Source organism: Vombatus ursinus, unplaced genomic scaffold (genome assembly GCF_900497805.2).
Source record: "Vombatus ursinus unplaced genomic scaffold, bare-nosed wombat genome assembly UNPS02014807.1, whole genome shotgun sequence".
Classification (NCBI taxonomy): Eukaryota; Metazoa; Chordata; class Mammalia; order Diprotodontia; family Vombatidae; genus Vombatus; species Vombatus ursinus.
This window is the reverse complement of record NW_020954585.1, coordinates 19,625,574-19,644,393: the sequence shown is the minus strand read 5'-3', so window position 1 is coordinate 19,644,393 and position 18,820 is coordinate 19,625,574. Positions and strand designations below refer to the sequence as shown.

Here is an 18,820-nt window from a genome sequence, read left to right as displayed (position 1 = left end):
GTGATGAGGTTGAAAACCAGATTTGCAAAAGATTGAGAAAGAAAGAGGAGAGGACATTGAGGCAGCTGCTGTAGGCAACTTTTCTTCCCTAGAATTTTGTTTTGGGATGCATGAGTAAAGAGGAAAACCCTGATTTAATCAGAAACTTTATTGAAAAGTCTGTCCTAAAGAGCAATGCTTTCCAGTTTTTAAGAAGATTAAAAGCCCATTACCATTCCTCCTAACCCCACTTATATTCCTGGTTTCCCTTTTTCTGGAGGGCACTGTCATCATTCCAGTCACTCAGGGCTCACAACTTCATAATTATCCTTGACTCTTCCCTCCTCCTCATGTCTAATCAGTTGCCAAATCCTATTTCTTCTGCTTCCACAGGATCTCACATCCCTCTCACCTTAGTTCCATTTGCACCTTTGTTCACAACCTCATCATCTCTTCCTGGACTTATGAAATAGCTTCCTAATTAGTTTCTACTCCAATCTTTCTCTTTTCAAGTTCATCTCTGACAACAGTTTCTCTGCTTTGTTTCTCTCCTCTCCAATTTGTCAACCATAGAGCTGCCAAACTGACTTTTCAAAAGTATAACACTTCTTGCTCAAGAAGCTTCCTTTTGCTCTCTTTTGTCTTGGGGTAAAATCTAAAACTTTCTCAGTTTGGCATTCTGAATCCTTCCCAATCTGGCTCCAGCCTATCTTTACAGTCTTTCATGTTGTTCTTGATTGTTATTCAGTCATTTCAGTCATTTCCAACTCTTCATGGCCCCTTTTAGGGCTTTCTTGGCAAAGATACTGGAGTGTCTTGCCATGTTCTTTGCCACCTCATTTTACAGAGGAGGAAACTGAGGCAAACAAGGTTGAGTGACTTGCCCAGGGGCACACAGTAAGTGACCAAGTCTGGACATGAACTCAGATCTTCCTGACTCAAGGCATGGTGCTCTATCCACTGCACCACCTAGCTGTCTTATTTATCTTCTCTATTCCAGTCAATCTTATCTACATGTCTTCAATGTGACATCCCAACTACTTTCTATATGTCTTTGTACAGGCTGCCTCCCATTGCTGGAATGATCTCCCTTCCTTCTAAAGGAAGTCTTTCCCAGCCTCTCCCTCATTACTTTGTAATTTAGTTTATATGTGTGTGGTTTTTTTTAAATTTACTTATCTAGTTTTCATTGTTGTCTTGTGCCTGGTACACAGTAGGTGTTTAATAAATACTTGTTGAATGGTAAGTGGATCTCTGTTTCTAGCATTTCAATAGGTAAATTATCATCATAATTATAACAGTGAATAATTTTATGGTGTTACAAGTGTTTCAATGTCAACTTTAAATGGCATAAATAAAAGGTAATAATTCTGGGTTTTTCTCTAAAGCAATCACATTTCTCTGCCCAAATCGCAGACTTGACAGCAGTTACAGCCATCTGTATTCGTGCTAATTACTGTTTCAATTCAACGTATTTACAAAGGGAAATTGCAACAGAAAAGAAAAGCTCTGGGGTGGGCATATGGTAGTTAGGGCTTCGGTTTCTTTTCTTTTTGATGTTTTGATTTCCCTGTGTATATCTTAGTTCATCCTCGGAGCCATATCATTGTCACACCATGTGTGGTTAGTGGATAGCCCGGGAGCTGGAAACACCTCTCAGAATTCTTTATTTTAATTGTTTTTTTGGGGAGTGTGGAGAGGAACTGAGCATGGTCAGGTGCCACTGTGGAAAATGAGTGCAAATAAAGACAGTGAAGGCAAAATGCCAATTGCTCAGAAAAGAGTGAATTTGGAGCAGTAATTAACCAGCAATTCAATAGGAATTATGGGATCACAAAGCAAATTACTGTGATTAGAGAAGCACTTGTTCTCCCACCAATCTGTCACCACATTTTACTCTGGATAGGTTTTTGCTTCTGAGAAAATAATTGATGTGAGTTAGTTATATGTCTCAGAAAGCACACACCAAGACATTTGGGGGTATGTTTGCATGTGCACATGCAAGCCTGTGTACCTTTCAGTGTGGTTCAGTTTTTGACTTAAGCTTCTGAATCTGTGGGTCACATTGTGGGTAGATTTGGTATTCTTTATATCATTGCATGGAAGCTCCTTTTTATAAGACAGCATTGTACTGATGTGGTGAGAAAGGAAGGGAAGCCAGTTAAAATCTCTGAGCCTTACTTTGCTCATCCATAAAATGAAGCTAATGATTCCTGGAGCCCTTGCTTTTCGGGATTGCAGGGTTATAGATTTAGAATTGGCTGGTATCTCAGTATCATCCAATTTAATCTCCTCATTTTACAAGATGAGGAAACAGGCCTAGAAAGGTTACATGATTTGTTCAAGATTTCACAAGCTTTTCCTGCCCAGGCAAAAAGGCAGGATTCAAACTCAGGGTTATTTTGAGGGTCAAATAAGATTGGAAACCTTAAAATGCTTTAAAATATCATTTGTTTAATATTACTCCTAAGGTGGTAGTGAGAGTGTGTATGTATGTGTATGTGTATATATATATATATATATATATATATATATATATATACACACACACACACACACACACATATATACACACATATATTATATATATGTATATGTATGTATGTATATATATATCAGATCCAGCTCTCAGAACTTTATAGGATCACTGATATAGAGATAGAAGGGAGGATCTTAGAGATCTTAGAGATCCTTGAGCCCAATGCTTTCATATTGCCCTCTATGAGACTGAGACACAGAGAGGATAAATAATTTCCCCAGGGTCATACAGCTAGTAAGTGTCTAAGGTTAGGAAGAGCTCAAACCCACTTCTTCCTAATTCTAAGGCCAGTGCTTTATCTACAATCCCATCCTGCCTAAAGTTGGCTTTACTTGGAATCATTTTTACGTTGCTTGAATTTTAGTCTTCTTTCTTTTACATCATTTTTCTCCTTAGTAAGAATTAAAGGGGTGGGGGGCAGTAATTCAGCCATTTGATGAAAATTCAAGCAATATTATTGTTCTCCTGACAAGTATTAATGAAGTCTTTTAAATTTGACACTCTGTCCTCTGTTCTACCTTCTTCCTCCTCTTCTTTCCCAGTGGGAAACTTGCATTAAGTGAAAAAAATGCTTTATGGAGAAATTTGCAGAAAGTCCACTTGTGTAAAGCAAGAACTGTCTGTATAGGCATGTACCCCTTTTAGGGTTCTCTTAGCAAAGAGTGATTTGCCATTTCCTTCTCTAGCTCATTTTCAGATGAGGAAACTGAGGCAAACAGAATTAAATGACTTGCCTAGGGTCACACAGCTAGTAAGTATTTGAGGCCAGATTGGAACTCGGGAAGATGAGTCTTCCTAACTTCAAGCCTGGCACTCTATCTTCCGTACCACCTAGCTGCCCCTCTGTACAGGTATATCTTGGAGATATTGTGGGTTTGGTAGTAAAAGTGGCATTGTTACATAAATTAATTTATAGATTTAGTTCCATACCATATTACTGAGGTTATACTTCATAGGGTTAGACAAAACCAATTTTCATATATAAAATAATAAAGTTCATTTTTAAAAGCAAAAGGTGTAGAATCTCAAGGGAATTAATGAGAACAAGTATGAATGAACAGAGCATATTATACTACACCTCAGATTTTTATTATAACCCATTATTTGATATTTGCTGTTACTAATACCTAAGGACATAAATTATTGGGAAGTTTTTGACAAAGCTTCTGGGGAAACAGGAAAGCAGTTTGACAGAAATTAGGTTCAGGCCAACATTTTATCCTCTATGACAATAAACTCAAAATGGATATGAAAGCTGAAGAGAACAGGTAATATTAACCGAATTAGATCTGATATTTTTTACAAATACAGTTGGGGTAGAACTATTAACTAAGCAAGAGATAGAGGATTTCACGAGTGATAAAGTTATGAATATAATCAATGAAGATAGAATAAAAAAACTGTAGAGTAGGGAAAAATACATCTACACTCTCACCAATAAAAGGCTGATATATATGTATATGTATATATGTATGTACATATGAAGTTGACACACACATGTAAAAAGCCATTCCCCCAATAAGTGAATATTAAAAGGTTTTGAACAAGCAGTTCTAAAAAGAATTGCAAACTTTAAATGACCATATGAAAATATGCTTCAACGCTTATAATAAGAGAAAGGCACATTGTAAAAACAATACACCCTAAAAATTGTCCAAAAAAATGGGAATGGCCAATGTTAGAGTGCTGGGAAAAACAGGAACAGTGGTCCACTGTTGGTGTAGCCATGAATTCATCCAGCATTTCTGGATTTAGATTTGAAATTATGAAAAAAAAAAGTAACAAATCTGCCTGTTTTTTAACTCAATGTGGCAAGGTCATAAGGGGCAATGACAAATGCATTATGAGTCTTTGAGTAGTTGATTTACAAAGTCAAGAAAGCAGGTTCTCATTTGCAGAACAACAGAAGAAACTTGTTAAAAAAAAAAAAACCTAGGGAATCCTGAACTCCAGAGCTATTTGATAATTCAATGTAAATTACCATAGTTTCCAGAAATGAAGGTTTGGGAAATATGCTGGGTGGTCACTGTAAGTTAGAGTGTGGTCTTTCACTGAGAAGAGAGAAGGAATGAAAGAGGAAAGAAGGAAGGGAGGGAGAGATAAAGTAAGAGGTGATAGAGACCACAGGTACCATAGATGAGCAAACTCATCTAAGTGAAAGAACAGCCCAGTCTAGCTAGAGCAGCCCAGTTGATGGAATCCAAAACAGCACATAGAGCTGAGGTGCCATTCACCCCTTTTATCACTTGGCTGTGCTACTCTGGGACATTTCTGACTTCTACCATGCCCCAGGAAGCTCATTATTCTGATTGAAGGATGAACTCCAAAACTTCCATTAAGAAGGGAGCTCAGCTCCTAACATCTCATTTCTCATCTGGTTCCCTTACTTTGGGACATCTTTGTCTTTTTCACCATGTTCCCAGGTCAGGTGCTCCCATGATCCCAGGTCCTTACCGCTTTTTCTTACATACCTTTTATATGTTGTCTGCCTCCATTGGATTGTAAAAAAACATTTAAAAAATCCTCCAGGTGAAAGCGGAATGGAAGTGCCTCTCCAACAGATGGAGGGTTTGGCTTGAGACCTCAGGCACCAAGAGTAGACCTTTGCCCTGCTCTGCCCACCTAACAGCCTGTCCACCCAGCTTGTTCTGTCCCACCCACATGTCCTTGAACTCTGTGTGGCCCTCTCCCTCTCAGGAGTGGGGCCCCTTTCCTACCTTCTTCCTCCTCTTCTTTCCCAGTGGGAAACTTGCATTAAGTGAAAAAAATGCTTTATGGAGAAATTTCCAGAAAGTCCACTTGTGTAAAGCAAGAACTGTCTGTATAGGCATGTACCCCTTTTAGGGTTCTCTTGGCAAAGAGTGATTTGCCATTTCCTTCTCTAGCTCATTTTCAGATGAGGAAACTGAGGCAAACAGAATTAAATGACTTGCCTAGGGTCACACAGCTAGTAAGTATTTGAGGCCAGATTGGAACTCGGGAAGATGAGTCTTCCTGACTTCAAGCCTGGCACTCTATCTTCCATACCACCTAGCTGCCCCTCTGTACAGGCATACCTTGGAGATATTGTGGGTTTGGTTTCAGACCACCACAATAAAAGGAATATCCTAATAAAGCGAGTCACACATTTTTTTGTTTCCCAATACATATAAAAGTTATATTTATACCATACTGTAATCTATTAAGGGTGCAATAGTATTATATCTTTTAACAAAATATACCTATCTTAATTTAAAAGTACTTTATTACTAAAAAAAAAAGTTAACCATTATCTGAGCCTTCAGCCAGTCATAATCTTTTTGTTGATGGAGGGTCTTGCCTCAGTGTTGATGGCTGCTGACCAATCAGGGTGGTAGTTGCTGAAGGTTGGGGTGGCTAAGACAATTTCTTAAAGTAAGACAACACTAAAGTTTTCCCACATAGATTGACTTTTGCTTTCACTTCAACACTTGGAAGCCATTGTAGGGTTATTAATTGATCTATTACAATATTGAATCTCAGGGAATAGGGAACCCTGAAGAGAAGAGAGGTAGGAGAATGACCAGTCAGTAGAACAGTCAGAACACACATGCCATATATAGGTGTGGTTCACAGTGCCCCCAAACAATTACAATAATAACATCAAAATCACTGATCACAGATCGTCACAACAGATAGGAAAAAAGTTTTTCCTTTTGAGTTTTGTTTGCTCTTTCCGGTGGTTCCTCCTACTGGTTCTAATTCTTACTTACAACATCACTAATATGAAAATATGTTTAATAGGAATGTAAATGTATAGCCTATATCAGAATGTGTGCCGTCTTGGGGAGGGTGGTGGGGAGGGAGGGGGAAAAATTTTAAACTGAAAAGCATATGGAAGTGATTGTTGATAAATGAAAATAAATTAATAAAAAAAGAAAGAAAAATAGTGCTGATAGATTTGCTTGACACAGGGTTGCCACAAACTTTCAATTTGTAAAAAACACAGTATCTATGAAGCACAATAAAGTAAGTGTAACAAAACTAGGTATGCCTGTATAGTGAAGATGAAAAGAGAAGTTGAGGCTAGGTTGTGAGGGCTTTTGAAGCCAAATAGAGGAGCTAATATTTTATCCTAGAGATAATAGGGAAATGAGGAGTGGTATGGTCAGATCAAAATCATTTAGGCTGCTGTGTGGAGGATAGCTTTCAGTGGGGAGAGACCTGAGATAGGAAAATCAATTAAGAAGCCATTGCAATAGTCTAAGCAAACTAATGGTGGGCAACTGAACAGAGAGAAAGGACTAGATGCAAATAAATGGCAGAATTTGGCCACTGAATGGATGTATGGGATGAGGGAGATTTAGGAGTAAAAGAAAAGGCTGAGGTGATGAACCTGGAAGAATGAAGGGGGGGGTGGGGAGGTAGGGCTCTCACAGAAATAGGGAGATTTGGTAGAAGTTTTGTTTTGGACTTGTTGAGGTTGAGATGTCTTCAGAGCATCTAGTCCAGGGGTGAGGAACCTGCAGCCTCCAAACCACAAGTGGCCCTCTAGATCCTCAAGTGCAGCCCTTTGACTAAATCCAAATTTCACAGAACAGATTCCCCTTAATAAAAGGATTTGTTCTATAAAACTCGGGCTCAGTCAAAAGGCTGCATCCAAGGACCTAGAAGGCCACATGGGGCCTGAAGGCTGCACATTCCCCACCCTGTCATATCTAATAGGCAGTGATATAGATGCTGGCAGTGACTCTGGACACAGTGTGGTTTCTTTTTAAACACCTACTTGTACTTTCTAAAAGAAGTGACAGATTTCAGGGCTTCCTTCAAATCTACCCTTGCTATTACCTCTTTGTATTAATGGTAAAAATACTTTCACAGGATATCAAATTTTAGTGGTTCCAAGTTCATCTAATATGACTGTTACCTGAATAAAAATCTCCACAATATACCTGGCAAATACTCATCTGTCTTTTGTCTGAAGGACAAAAATGAGAAGAAATTCATGAATTCCCAGATAGCAGGAATCCAGCCCGTTTAACTTTTTTTTCACCTCTAATTATTAGAATGCTTTTCTGTATATTGAGCCTGCCTTTCTGTATCTTCTTTATTTCTGCCTTCTGGGCTAGGGAGAACTAGTTTAATCCCTTATCCATTTGATAGCAGCCTCTCAGATAGTTGAAGCTAGCGATCATGTCTCCCTTAAGTCATATTAAACAAAACTCCCCATATTAAACAAAACTTCCCATTCTTATAAGGCCTGTTTTCAAAGCGCTTCACCATCCTCTTCGGGATGTTTTTAAGCCTGTTAATGTTCTTAAGCCTGTTAATGTTCTTCCTAAAATCTAATTATTAGGGACAAATTTTGTTTCCAGGTCTTTGCTATCACAGACTGAACATAGTAATCCCTCTAGGGCAGAGTTTATAGCAGATGATCACCTTCCGAGACCATGTATTCACTGCCTCTTTTGTTGAAACCTAGGAATGCATTTGCTTTTTTTTTTCCCGGTCTGCAAAATCATACTATTAATGCATAGAGCTTTCAGTCCACTAAAACCCAAGATCTTTTTCAGACAAATTAGTATTTCACCTCTCTTGAACTTTATTTTTAGAACTTACGCTTATCTCTATCAAATTTCATCTTACTAGATTCCAACATTCTAGCCTATTGAGGTCTTTTTGAGTCCTGACTCTGTCATTCATTATATCAGCTATTTCTCCTAGCTTTGTGTCATCTATATAACTTGATAAGCAAGGTATGTCTGCATTTATCCCAATAACTGATGATAAAGTTAAATAGTACAGTGCCAACCACAGGTCTCTAGGGCACTCCACTCAAGAACTCCTTCCAGGTTGACAACAAACTATTCCTACCTACTTTTGAGCTCAGCCATATCCATCTAACTATACTGTGGATCACTTAGAATTTGGTCAGACGTTGAAGATGTTAAGATCCTCCACTGCATACTGGGTCATTGCCAGTCATTTTGACTTTTATCTTGCCACTGGATTTTGATGACTCAGGAAGAGTGAGGCTGACAAATTTGTAAAACTCTGCCTCACTTAAATGCAATTTCATGAGCAAGATAAGACATCACCTGTGATGTCATTGGTCCTCTTCAAAAATGGAGGACTAACGACATCAATATTTTTGTCTAAACCTACATCTTTTAGCCTCGTCCATGATCCCCCATGGCTTGTACTGAAATTTTACTTACAGTGACGCTGAGGTGTAATAAGCAGCAGTATAGTACTTAATTTATTAATTTTCTACAATTTGTATTTTTCATCATTTATAACATTTATTTTCTCTCCCTTCTCCCCTTAGATCTTCTTAGAAAAGTATAAAAGTTTCATTTTATTTTATTAATTTTTTTTTCCTTTTTCAATTCTCTTTTTCAGTGGACAGTTTGCAGTTGTGAAAAAATGCCGTGAGAAAAGTACTGGTCTGCAATATGCTGCTAAATTCATTAAGAAACGGAGGACTAAATCCAGCCGACGAGGAGTGAGTCGAGAAGATATTGAGCGAGAAGTTAACATATTGAAAGAGATACAACATCCGAATGTGATCACCTTGCATGATGTTTATGAGAACAAAACTGATGTCATTCTTATTTTGGAACTGTAAGTCATTTTTGTGTTGTGATTTCATGGGCCTTGGGTGGAAAAATCAAATTAAGAGGGTGAATGTGTGACTCTGCCCTGCATTTAGCTTACTCCACAGCTGTGTAAATGAAATGAATGACATATTCAGAGATGTTCTATTATCTCAGGTCAGAAATTGTATTTACTTTACACTTAAAAAACTAGGGTGTGTACTGCCTGCCAGGAAATTGGGGTGGATTCACATTTCAACAAATTGTGCCTGAGTCTTATCACATGTTATTTTCCCACCTGATTGGGGAGCTGGCATCTCAGTCTTTTCCAGGTTATATCATGTACATCTTTGTTTATTATACATTCCTCTGGTTTTTTTTCCCCTTCCCATTCCATAACTCCCCTTTGCTATATAAACAATTTTAGCTCAGCTAAGCAGACTCCCCTGCTTTTGGTCTCTTCAAACTGCCCAAGCTAATTATAGGAGTAGGTTTAATAGAAAGGAATTGTAAACATGACTGATATCACTTAGATATTACTATAGCACTTGAGGCTTAAAGTCCTACACAGACAATATTGGTAACTCATTATGGCACATGCACTCCTGTGATTTATTTTTTTGAATTAAACTGTCTCTTATTACCCCATCTCCTATGTGACTGTCTCATTGCCCACTGCTCCCTAAAGCAGTTTAGAGAACAGTGCTTAATAAGTGTTCTCCAGTGATTGTGAGTACACATGCCCCATATCCTCCGGTGATATTCATAGAGCAAAAGATTTACAGCCAGTAGGCACCTTGGAGAGCACCACCTTCTCTAACTTAACCCCTTTGTGTTATAAATAAGAAACCTGAGGCTTGGAAAGGTGATTTTATTCCAGGCCACACAAATGATTGAGAATAATGAGGAAAATAAAGAGAAGTATTCGATGATAAGATAAGACCTTGGGAAGGAATGTCAGTTCAAATGCTAGCACAGGCTGAGTAGAAATATGAATGAACACAATGTCCTAAAGAGAATTTAGCTAAGAGGGTGAAGAAAGGGTCTGTTATAAGATGAAAAAAATGCATGCAGGTCCTAAATAATGAGAGGGGATATCTGGCTTCATATGGAAGCCAACTCAATTTTTAACTAACAAGTAATGTAGGTATTGACAGCAACAACAAAGGAGGCTATGTACTGCAGTCCCCAGATTAGAAAAAGGGAGCAGGTCTGAGATACGGTCAACCAGGCCTGGCCTCAGCAGACAAGATTGAAGGGTAGTGAAGGTTCTGGTATTGGATCACAAGGGAAAGCTCATAAGAGGAAGTCAAATGAGATGTGCCAAGTGCAGATAGTCATGTTTACTCAATGTAAGGAAGTGAAGTAGAGGATTGAGATGAGTCCCAAGGGTGCAACCTTCTTTTGTCTGTCTGTCTCTTCTTTTGTTTTGTTAGTGCTCTTACTGCTAGAACTTTTTTAAATACTTTTTTCCATGTGGGGGGAAAAAAAGCTAACAAGGCTGTTCCCATGAGTTCTGTCACCCCTCTAGGGAAAGAGATGCGAAAGGAAGGTTTTGATAGCTGTGGAATCTGTCCTTATTTGTGTATGTGTATCAAGTATATGCCATTTATTAGGATACTATATTTGAGAGTCATCGTGGCATAATGGATAGAGAGCTGGCCTAAGGGCTGCAAAAACCTGGGTTCAGATCCTGCTTCTAACATATACTGTGGCTGTGTGACCCTGGGCAAGGCATTTGACTTCTCAGTGTTCTAAGTAAGTTCTCTAAAAAAGTGCTGCGAAAGGATGAACAGATGGAATAAGCATATTTATGTGCCAGGTGCTGTGCTAAATGCTTTACAAATATTATTTCATTTGATCACTGGATCAAATGAGAAGGTGTCAACTTGCATTGATAGAGAGAGTGTGCCTAGTGCCAATGAAATAACAGGTCTACTCTCTATCCTTTATAAAGGATATTATGGGGAAGAATAAGAAAATTTTGACAAAAAATATTTTCATATCATGATGCTTTTTATGCACAATTACTTTATTTTTGTATTTGGTTTTTTCTTTTTTTTGCTTTTTCATCAATCTTTCCCCAATATCCTCCCTCTTTTATAATATAGAAAAAACAGCTCAGCCTAACCAACCAATGCAGGAACCATAATATAGTGCTCTGCAGTGAATAGAGTGCTGTGTGACCCTGGACAAATCATTAACTCCTATCTGCTTCAGTTTCCACAACTGTAAAAATGGGGATAATAGCACCTACCTCTCAGCATTGTTGTGAGGATCAAACACAGTGTCCAGCACAAAGTAGGGACTTAATAGAAGCTTGCTTCCTTCCTTCTATCCCAGTACCAGGGGAAGAGGAAGTATGTTTTACTCTTTGTTCTCAATCATTATAATTACAAGTCTGGGTACTTTTTATTGTTACTTTTGTTTACATTATCCTAGTTATTGTGCATATTGTTCAGGTTCCTGTTTCTTTTTGCATCAGTTACTTCATGTCTTCCAATGCTTCTACAAATTTTGATGTTGCTCATTTGTGGTTTAAGAATATTGTTTTGGCACAAAAATATTCTATTGCATTCATAGACTGCAGTGTGTTCGGCCATTCCCCAAATAAAGAGCACCTGCTTTATTTCCAGTTTTTTGCTGATAGAAAAAGTACTGCTATGAATATTTTTGGTATACATGGGACCTTCCTGTTCTGTCTTAGAACTTCAGCTGGGCATTTGTTTATTATCCACTGTTAATCTATGAAGCCTAGAAATATAATCATTATGCTCCTCAAATTACCTAATTTATGTTCATTGATTTTAGGAAATCATTCCTCAAGTTGACATGTTAATAAGCTCATTTTTTCTCGTATATGTGATCTGCAGTCCTTATTCAAACCTAAATGTCTATTCGAGATTCAATTTCAGTTATTTTTTAGATAGATTCGTTTGTTCTGTGCACAAACTGTGTACCATAATATTTTAAATGGTTAAGTCTAATAAAAGGTAAAAATTTAGAGAGTTTACCTAGGACAAACATTAAAGGGCAGTGGAGTGGAGAAGAAGTAGGGCAAGATTATTTGTAATTAGATTAAGCCTATAATGCTTGCATAGAACTGAAGAAGTAAACTAGCCTGTCAACCTTTCCATTTTTTCCAGCTTTGATAGTCTATATCTCTGTGTTCTGTTTATTTTCTTCTAACACACATTAAGAATCACTTAAAAAGTGGTCACTTTTATGCTATTATCACCCCAGAGAAATGGATATACTGTAAAGGGCTCCGCAGTGGAACAAATTTCGATTTCTACCTACTACTTGGTATAATTGTTATTTGCATCAAGTGTTCCTTCGCTAATATCTCAATGACTATGATATATAATAAAAAATAATAGTAATACTAACAACTAGCATTTATATAGTACTTTAAGGTTTGCTAAGTGTTTTACAGTATTAGCTTATTTGATTCTCACAACAGTCCTATGAGTTAGGTGCCATTTTACCAATGAAAAAACTGAGGCAGACAGAGGTTAAGTGACTTGCCCAGAATCACACAACTAGTAAGTGTCTGGGGTGGGATTGAACTCAGGTCTTACCTGCTCTAGGTCCAGCAATGCACACTTACATACACACACACACACACACACACACACACACACACACACATCTATGTAGCTAGCCTCAGAATAAATGATATGGCTGTCACTAATTTCTTCCATTTACGCTGATGAAGCATTTTAACATTTGTTATCAGGATTCCAGGACCACAGCTCAATGATTGGGTTCAGTCTTAGAAAGTTCTCAATAATCTTTTTTGGAAATGAGGGAACAGTCTTCATTTCCCCACCCACAATTTCTTGTGGGAACCTCAGGAATGGGTTCCTATGTAGGTTTCTACACAAAAAGTAAAGAACCCTTAGTTCTTAATGAGAGGAGTCAGGCTAACATAACTTCAAATATAAGACAACCTCTGCCAAAAGAAATCCAAAAAATATACATATTCTTACCCAACCCCATAAACAGTCAAGACAGCTCTTCTTTGCTTTCTGCGTGACCCAGTCACAATTGTAACCCAAAAGTGCTAGAGTTGAAAGCACTCATGGCCTCTAGAGAGTTGATTCCTTTTTTTCCCACTGTACCAGCACAGTCCAGGAAACTCACAGTATTAGGGAAGGATAAAGTCTGAATTTGTTCCTTCTCATTGTGCTGTTTCTTGTCAAATTTTAGCTCTGGTTACTGTGTGATACAGAAGCTCTTTTGACTCTACCCACTACTTCAATGCTGCTCAAGATCCTGTAGCTCCTGGCTTGGTCCAGGATTTTATCACACTTAGAAGCTCATCCAGAGTCGTTTTTGATCTTTTATGTTCAGAGATGGGGGCTATCATAGCAAGGGATAAGTTGGACCCTTTGGTTTTTCATTAGTATAACAAATCTGGCAGGGTCTTATTTTGTTGGGGGGGCCCCTAAGTTTTTGCTCTAGTCATGGCCAAATTTAGATAGAACCTCTCAAAACACCAAGAGAGGTGTGAGACTAAAGGTTCTTTGTACAATATGTTGGGTTTGAGACTAAGTAATAAAGAAGACATCCCCAGTAAAGGGAGGTTTGGACTCTCAGAAAGGAATCTTTATTTGGGAGAGGATGCCTGTGAACTGTGACAATGATACTCTGGTTTAATTTACAGGGACTAAAAAGATTTTTAAAATTTAAAATTAAAATTTTTTTCAATTAACAAAAGTTTATTTTTCTCTCCATCTCTCCACCCTTCCCACCATGGGGAAGGAGGAGGAAGCAAAATCCTTGTAACAAATATGTATATTCAAGTGAAGCATTCTCTCATTGACCATTTCAAAATAAATTGCAAGTCTTTTTTTTTTTTAATGAGGGATGAATGTAGAGGATTCTAAGGCCTCTATGTGATGTTCCCTTGAGAAAATTAATTCCTTGTCGTGGAAAAACCTCTTCTTAACAAAATCAGCATAGATAACACCATTATTCTGGGATTATTGATGTCTTAGCAATAAAATATAAATGTTTTGCCCTGGGTAGTTGTTGGCCCTTTAATAATATAATACTTTTGAGGATTATTAAATATATGATGACTAGTTTTATACCTAAAGTTGCCATACTATAACTTGGACTTGGCTTTTAAAAGGAGAACAAGAACTAGAGAGACACATATTGGGAGAATCAAACCTGAGATGGTCAGAGAGAAACTCATTAGCATACACTTCCCCTCAGGGAAGTCTTCTATCCTTTCCAGTGAACTGGGGGCATTAAGGCATCATTTGACCCAGAAAAGGAGGGAACCACGTTGGCACCAAAAATGCCATCTCATGGAAGCAGTAGTGATGTGATGAGGAGTTTATAGGCCAAGCCAGGAGTTACAGGTGCATGAACTGGTAGCAGTGGGGAGGCCATGACCAAGAAACAGGAGTTTCTGGACAAAAGTGGAGTTCCTGGACAAGAGTGAATTCCTGAGTCAAGTTATAGGAATATGGAAATAATCAGGAACCAGAGTCTTAAAGCAGCAGGACTGTTATGGTGTGGTGGCACAAACCTGGACCTTGCCTTGGTATATACTGTGAATTTTGTGAACTATGCTAGTCAGAGCAAAGGATTTTATGGACCATGTGGACAGGATGTATCTAATTCTCTAGTGATGATGAGGGTGATGTGATAGCATATGGTGGATGTGGAAGATGAAATGATATGGAGGCAGAGCAAATTCTAGGGATGGTTGCTTGACTCTAGACATCCTGAATGTTTTTTTCCTGGATAATGGCCCACCTAGGGCCTACTATGACAGAGAAGTATGTAGGTACTTGGGGGTAGAGGAGACTCATGAGGAAGAGGGAAACACACCAGAGAGAGGAGAGTTGATTTGACTATTGACTTGGGTGCAAATTCTTTTTACTTTGTTTTTTTGTTTCCTTCTCTTTTTTTACCAAGTTAAATAAAGCTTTTCCTGTAATGCTACATTAATTTTAGTACTTTGATGGGAGCTAAGGGTCCTTTCCTTTTTCACTTAGCACAAGCTAATTCTGATATTCCTAGGGAATTCCTCAGTGGGAGCAAGAACCAGAGAGATATTTGTGTGAAAAGCCCATAAGATACATCCCAGTCCATGGAAACTCAAAGCTTCTGTTCTGGGCCACCATTTATACCCTCATGCCCTTGCTGAGTCTGTGTCTACTTTATTCCTCTCCTGTAAACTTCTAGTACTTTCCTTATCATGAAGATAAGGAGATCTAAAACCATAGCTACATTTGATACTTTACAGACTGACTCTTAGTGACCCCTTGTGAGAAGGATATTCTGTATCTTGTTTGGCCTTTGTACAGGACTCTTTGGTGTCTGTGCTAGAGGGTCATTTATTTGTTGAAATACATTTTAAGAGAAAATTCCCCAAGTCTAGAAAACAGCTATAAATAAAGAGTTATTTCGTTTGTTTATTAGGGAAAAAAAATATTTTTCATACCTGAGATCCTGGTGGTTGTTGTTGTTGTTGTGTTTAATTTGATCAAAGTGCTGAAATGAAGCCATGATTTTGTGCCTTCTGAACCCACTGTTACCCCCTCTACACACACACACACACACACACACACACACACGCACACACACTATGTCAATGTAGAAATCTTTCATCAAATCTGTATGTTTAGGGGACTCAGAATAAACTAGATCACAGCTTTTTTTCTTTGGTGGGCTAAAGTTAGTGCTTTGATTTTAAAATTGAGGAATGGGCATCCAAATAGAATAATGACTTGCCCAAATACATACAGATAGTCAGTGACAGAGCTAGGATTCAAACCCAGAATCTCTCCCTCCAAATCCAGCACTCATTTGCTAGATTACACTGCCTTGGGTTAGAGAAGAGAAGTTGTGTAGTAGAGTAAAGAGAGAGAGAGTTAGAGATGCAGGATCATAGGATCATTTGTCCAGAACTGGCAGATTAAACTGAATGACAGATTAAGAGGTTTGGACATTATTTGGTGGGCAATATGACACAAGTAGACAAATATTTCAAATACAAAAATGTGTGTGAAAGAGTATTCAATGAGGTAAATGCTGGGCAAGTGAATATTATTATGGTCTACTTGTATTCATGATCTTTGGGGTCCATGCAATGAGATTATTACGAAGGTGAGATTGACTGTCAGCAACTGTCTTCTGTTAACTCTGTGCTTAACTAGACCCTTTTACTTTGGGTCTTTGATGAACCTGCCTTAACTTGAATTCTCTTCTATAATGAATTACTAATGGTTTGGCTCTGAATATAATTGGGTCTTATCAACTATATTTGACTCTAACATGGGAAGAATTTTGAGAGATAATACATAGTTTTGCATCCTGTTTTTCTTCCTGTTTCAGTGAAATAACTTCTAATCTGATTCTTCATCAGGCTATAAAGATGAGTCCTTAACTCTTTTGTGTTAAAAGTTTGGACCCTCTTAGGCAGTCTGGTAAAGCTGATAGACCTTTTCTCAGAATCATGTTTTTAAATATGTAAAGTAAAATACATAGGAATTACAAAGGAAACCAATTGTATTGAAATATATTTTAATATTTTATTCTCCCCAATTACATGTAAAAAATAATTTTTGACATTCATTGGGCTTTTTCAAGTTTTAAGTCCCAACTTCTATCCCTTCCCACCCTTTTCCCAAATGGTAAGTAATCTCTTATAAGTTATACATGTGCAATCATGTGAAACATTTCTCTATTAGTTATTCAAAATATTTTTAAATGAGTTCATGGACCTCAGGTTAAGAACCTCTTATGTACAAGCAAACTTGAGGTTCTTGAAGATTATTTTAGTTTAAGCTCCGGCAAGTCATATGAAGCTAGAAAGACTTCAACTTCCCCACCTCCCCATCCCCTACCACCATAGATTGTATGTATCCATCATCTGTGGACCCAAATAATTAAATTGGAAGAGCCTCATCACTAAGTGGGTCAGCAAGCAGTGTATTTTTTGGCTTTCCTAATGGGCCTTCCCCTCTTCTAAGCAACTCACAGAGATTATTAACTAAGGTGGAGAACAATTATAATCTGCTTCATTGGAAATTATACCCATGCAGAGGAAATCACATTCTAAAAGTTTTGAATAAACAAAATTAAGTAGACAGTCTCATGTGGTAGACCTTACAGTCATAGAATCTGGGTTATAATTCCAGCTATTTTGCTAATTAGCATTATGGTTAGACAAATTAGTTAATCTCTCAGAGCCTCAGTTTCCTCATTTAAAAAACCAAGGGGATTGGATTAGATAGCCTCTATGGACCTTTTCAGTACTATAATTTATTTATGAACTGTTCTAGTCCTTTTTCCTGTCCCTTGTGTGTTGTTGAACAGTCCCTTGTGTGCAGTTGAATGGGACCCAGGGCCGAGGGGGACACTGAGAATGTTTCACCAGGGTTCTGTTGTGAAATCTTAACATTTGGATATCTGCCTGAGTGTTTGTTACTGCCTGTACAGATAAAGTTGTAGACAGAATCTGATCCTGACTACTCTGCCAATTGCAGACATAAAACCACTACCACCACCATCCCCCAGACAAAAGGAATTTGCCAATTTCGTGAACCCATTTGAGCTGCTGTTTGTCTAGTCTTGGCTCAATATTGTGTAGCTACATTAGAATATAATAGTTCTTAGACTAAGGAATCCATCTGTCATATTAATTTTAGAAATTCTGTGAGCTACTGTAAAACTTGGGGGAAAAAAAAAAGCAACCCATAACTGATACATGGATTGATACTGTGTGCCAAGCACTTTGCAAGGCCCTGTGGATACAGTGAGAAAATTTGAACAATTCTTGCCATCAAGAATCATGTATCAAATGTATCAAGGAAGAGAGTGTGTGTGTGTGTGTGTGTGTGTGTGTGTATACACACTTATACATACACATAAACATATATACACATACCATATATAATTTATACATATGTAAGTATATACAGTATATACACAAAATAAACACAATGTAATTTGGAGAAGCATACTTAACTAGTTACGTTTTGTTAAACTATACATAGGTTATCTCATTCAATCTGCATTTGCAACTAGGGAGCTTAGGAACAAGCTCATGTAGGAGATGGTATTTCAACTGAGTTTTGGAAGAACTTGGAGTTTCTAAGAGGTAAAAATGTGGAAATAGTACATTATGGGGGACAGAAGCCTCTGTGTAAAGCAGCATTGAGACAAGATGGACTTTTGTATCAACAGAACAACAGAAGGGCCAGTTTATTTGGACTGTAGAGTTATGGTTTGTGAAGTAGAAATGGTGTATATTGCCATGGAACTTAAATAAATTGACTCATTCCTATGAAGTCTAGTAAGAATTCTCAACTGAGTTCTAAATCACTTTTCTTGTTGCTTTTTTTTTTTTACATAGGCAGTCAGGTGACCCAGTGGGGAGAGAACAAGCATTTATTAAGCACCTATTATGTACACTGTACTACGGACTTTACAAATATTGGCTCATTTGATCATTAAAATAACCCTGAGAAGTAGGTGCTATTATTATTCCTATTTTACAGTCCAGTAAGCTGAGAGAGAGACTGTGCCCTGACCAAAGTCACATAGCTAATGAAGCCAGATTAGGTTTTCCTGAAGATCAAATGAGAGTATATTTATAAAGCATTTTGCAAATCTTAAAGTGTTAATAAATGTTAGGTGGTAGTAGTTGTAGTAGTAGTAGTAGTAGTAGTAGCAGTAGTAGTAGTAGTAGTAGTAGTAGTAGTAGTAGTAGTAGTAGTAG

At 37.8% G+C, this 18,820-nt stretch overlaps 1 protein-coding gene across 3 annotated transcripts in view; it reads left to right on the top strand.

Annotated features, from left to right (window-relative positions):
• DAPK1 (death associated protein kinase 1) overlaps positions 1–18,820 on the top strand; it is a 241,678-nt gene that overhangs the window by 109,694 nt on the left and 113,164 nt on the right. For all 3 annotated transcript variants that reach the window (XM_027874778.1, XM_027874777.1, XM_027874779.1), the window contains exon 3: positions 8,879–9,100. In XM_027874778.1, the coding sequence (XP_027730579.1) occupies positions 8,879–9,100 (222 nt within the window). The remainder of the gene's footprint in view (positions 1–8,878; positions 9,101–18,820) is intronic.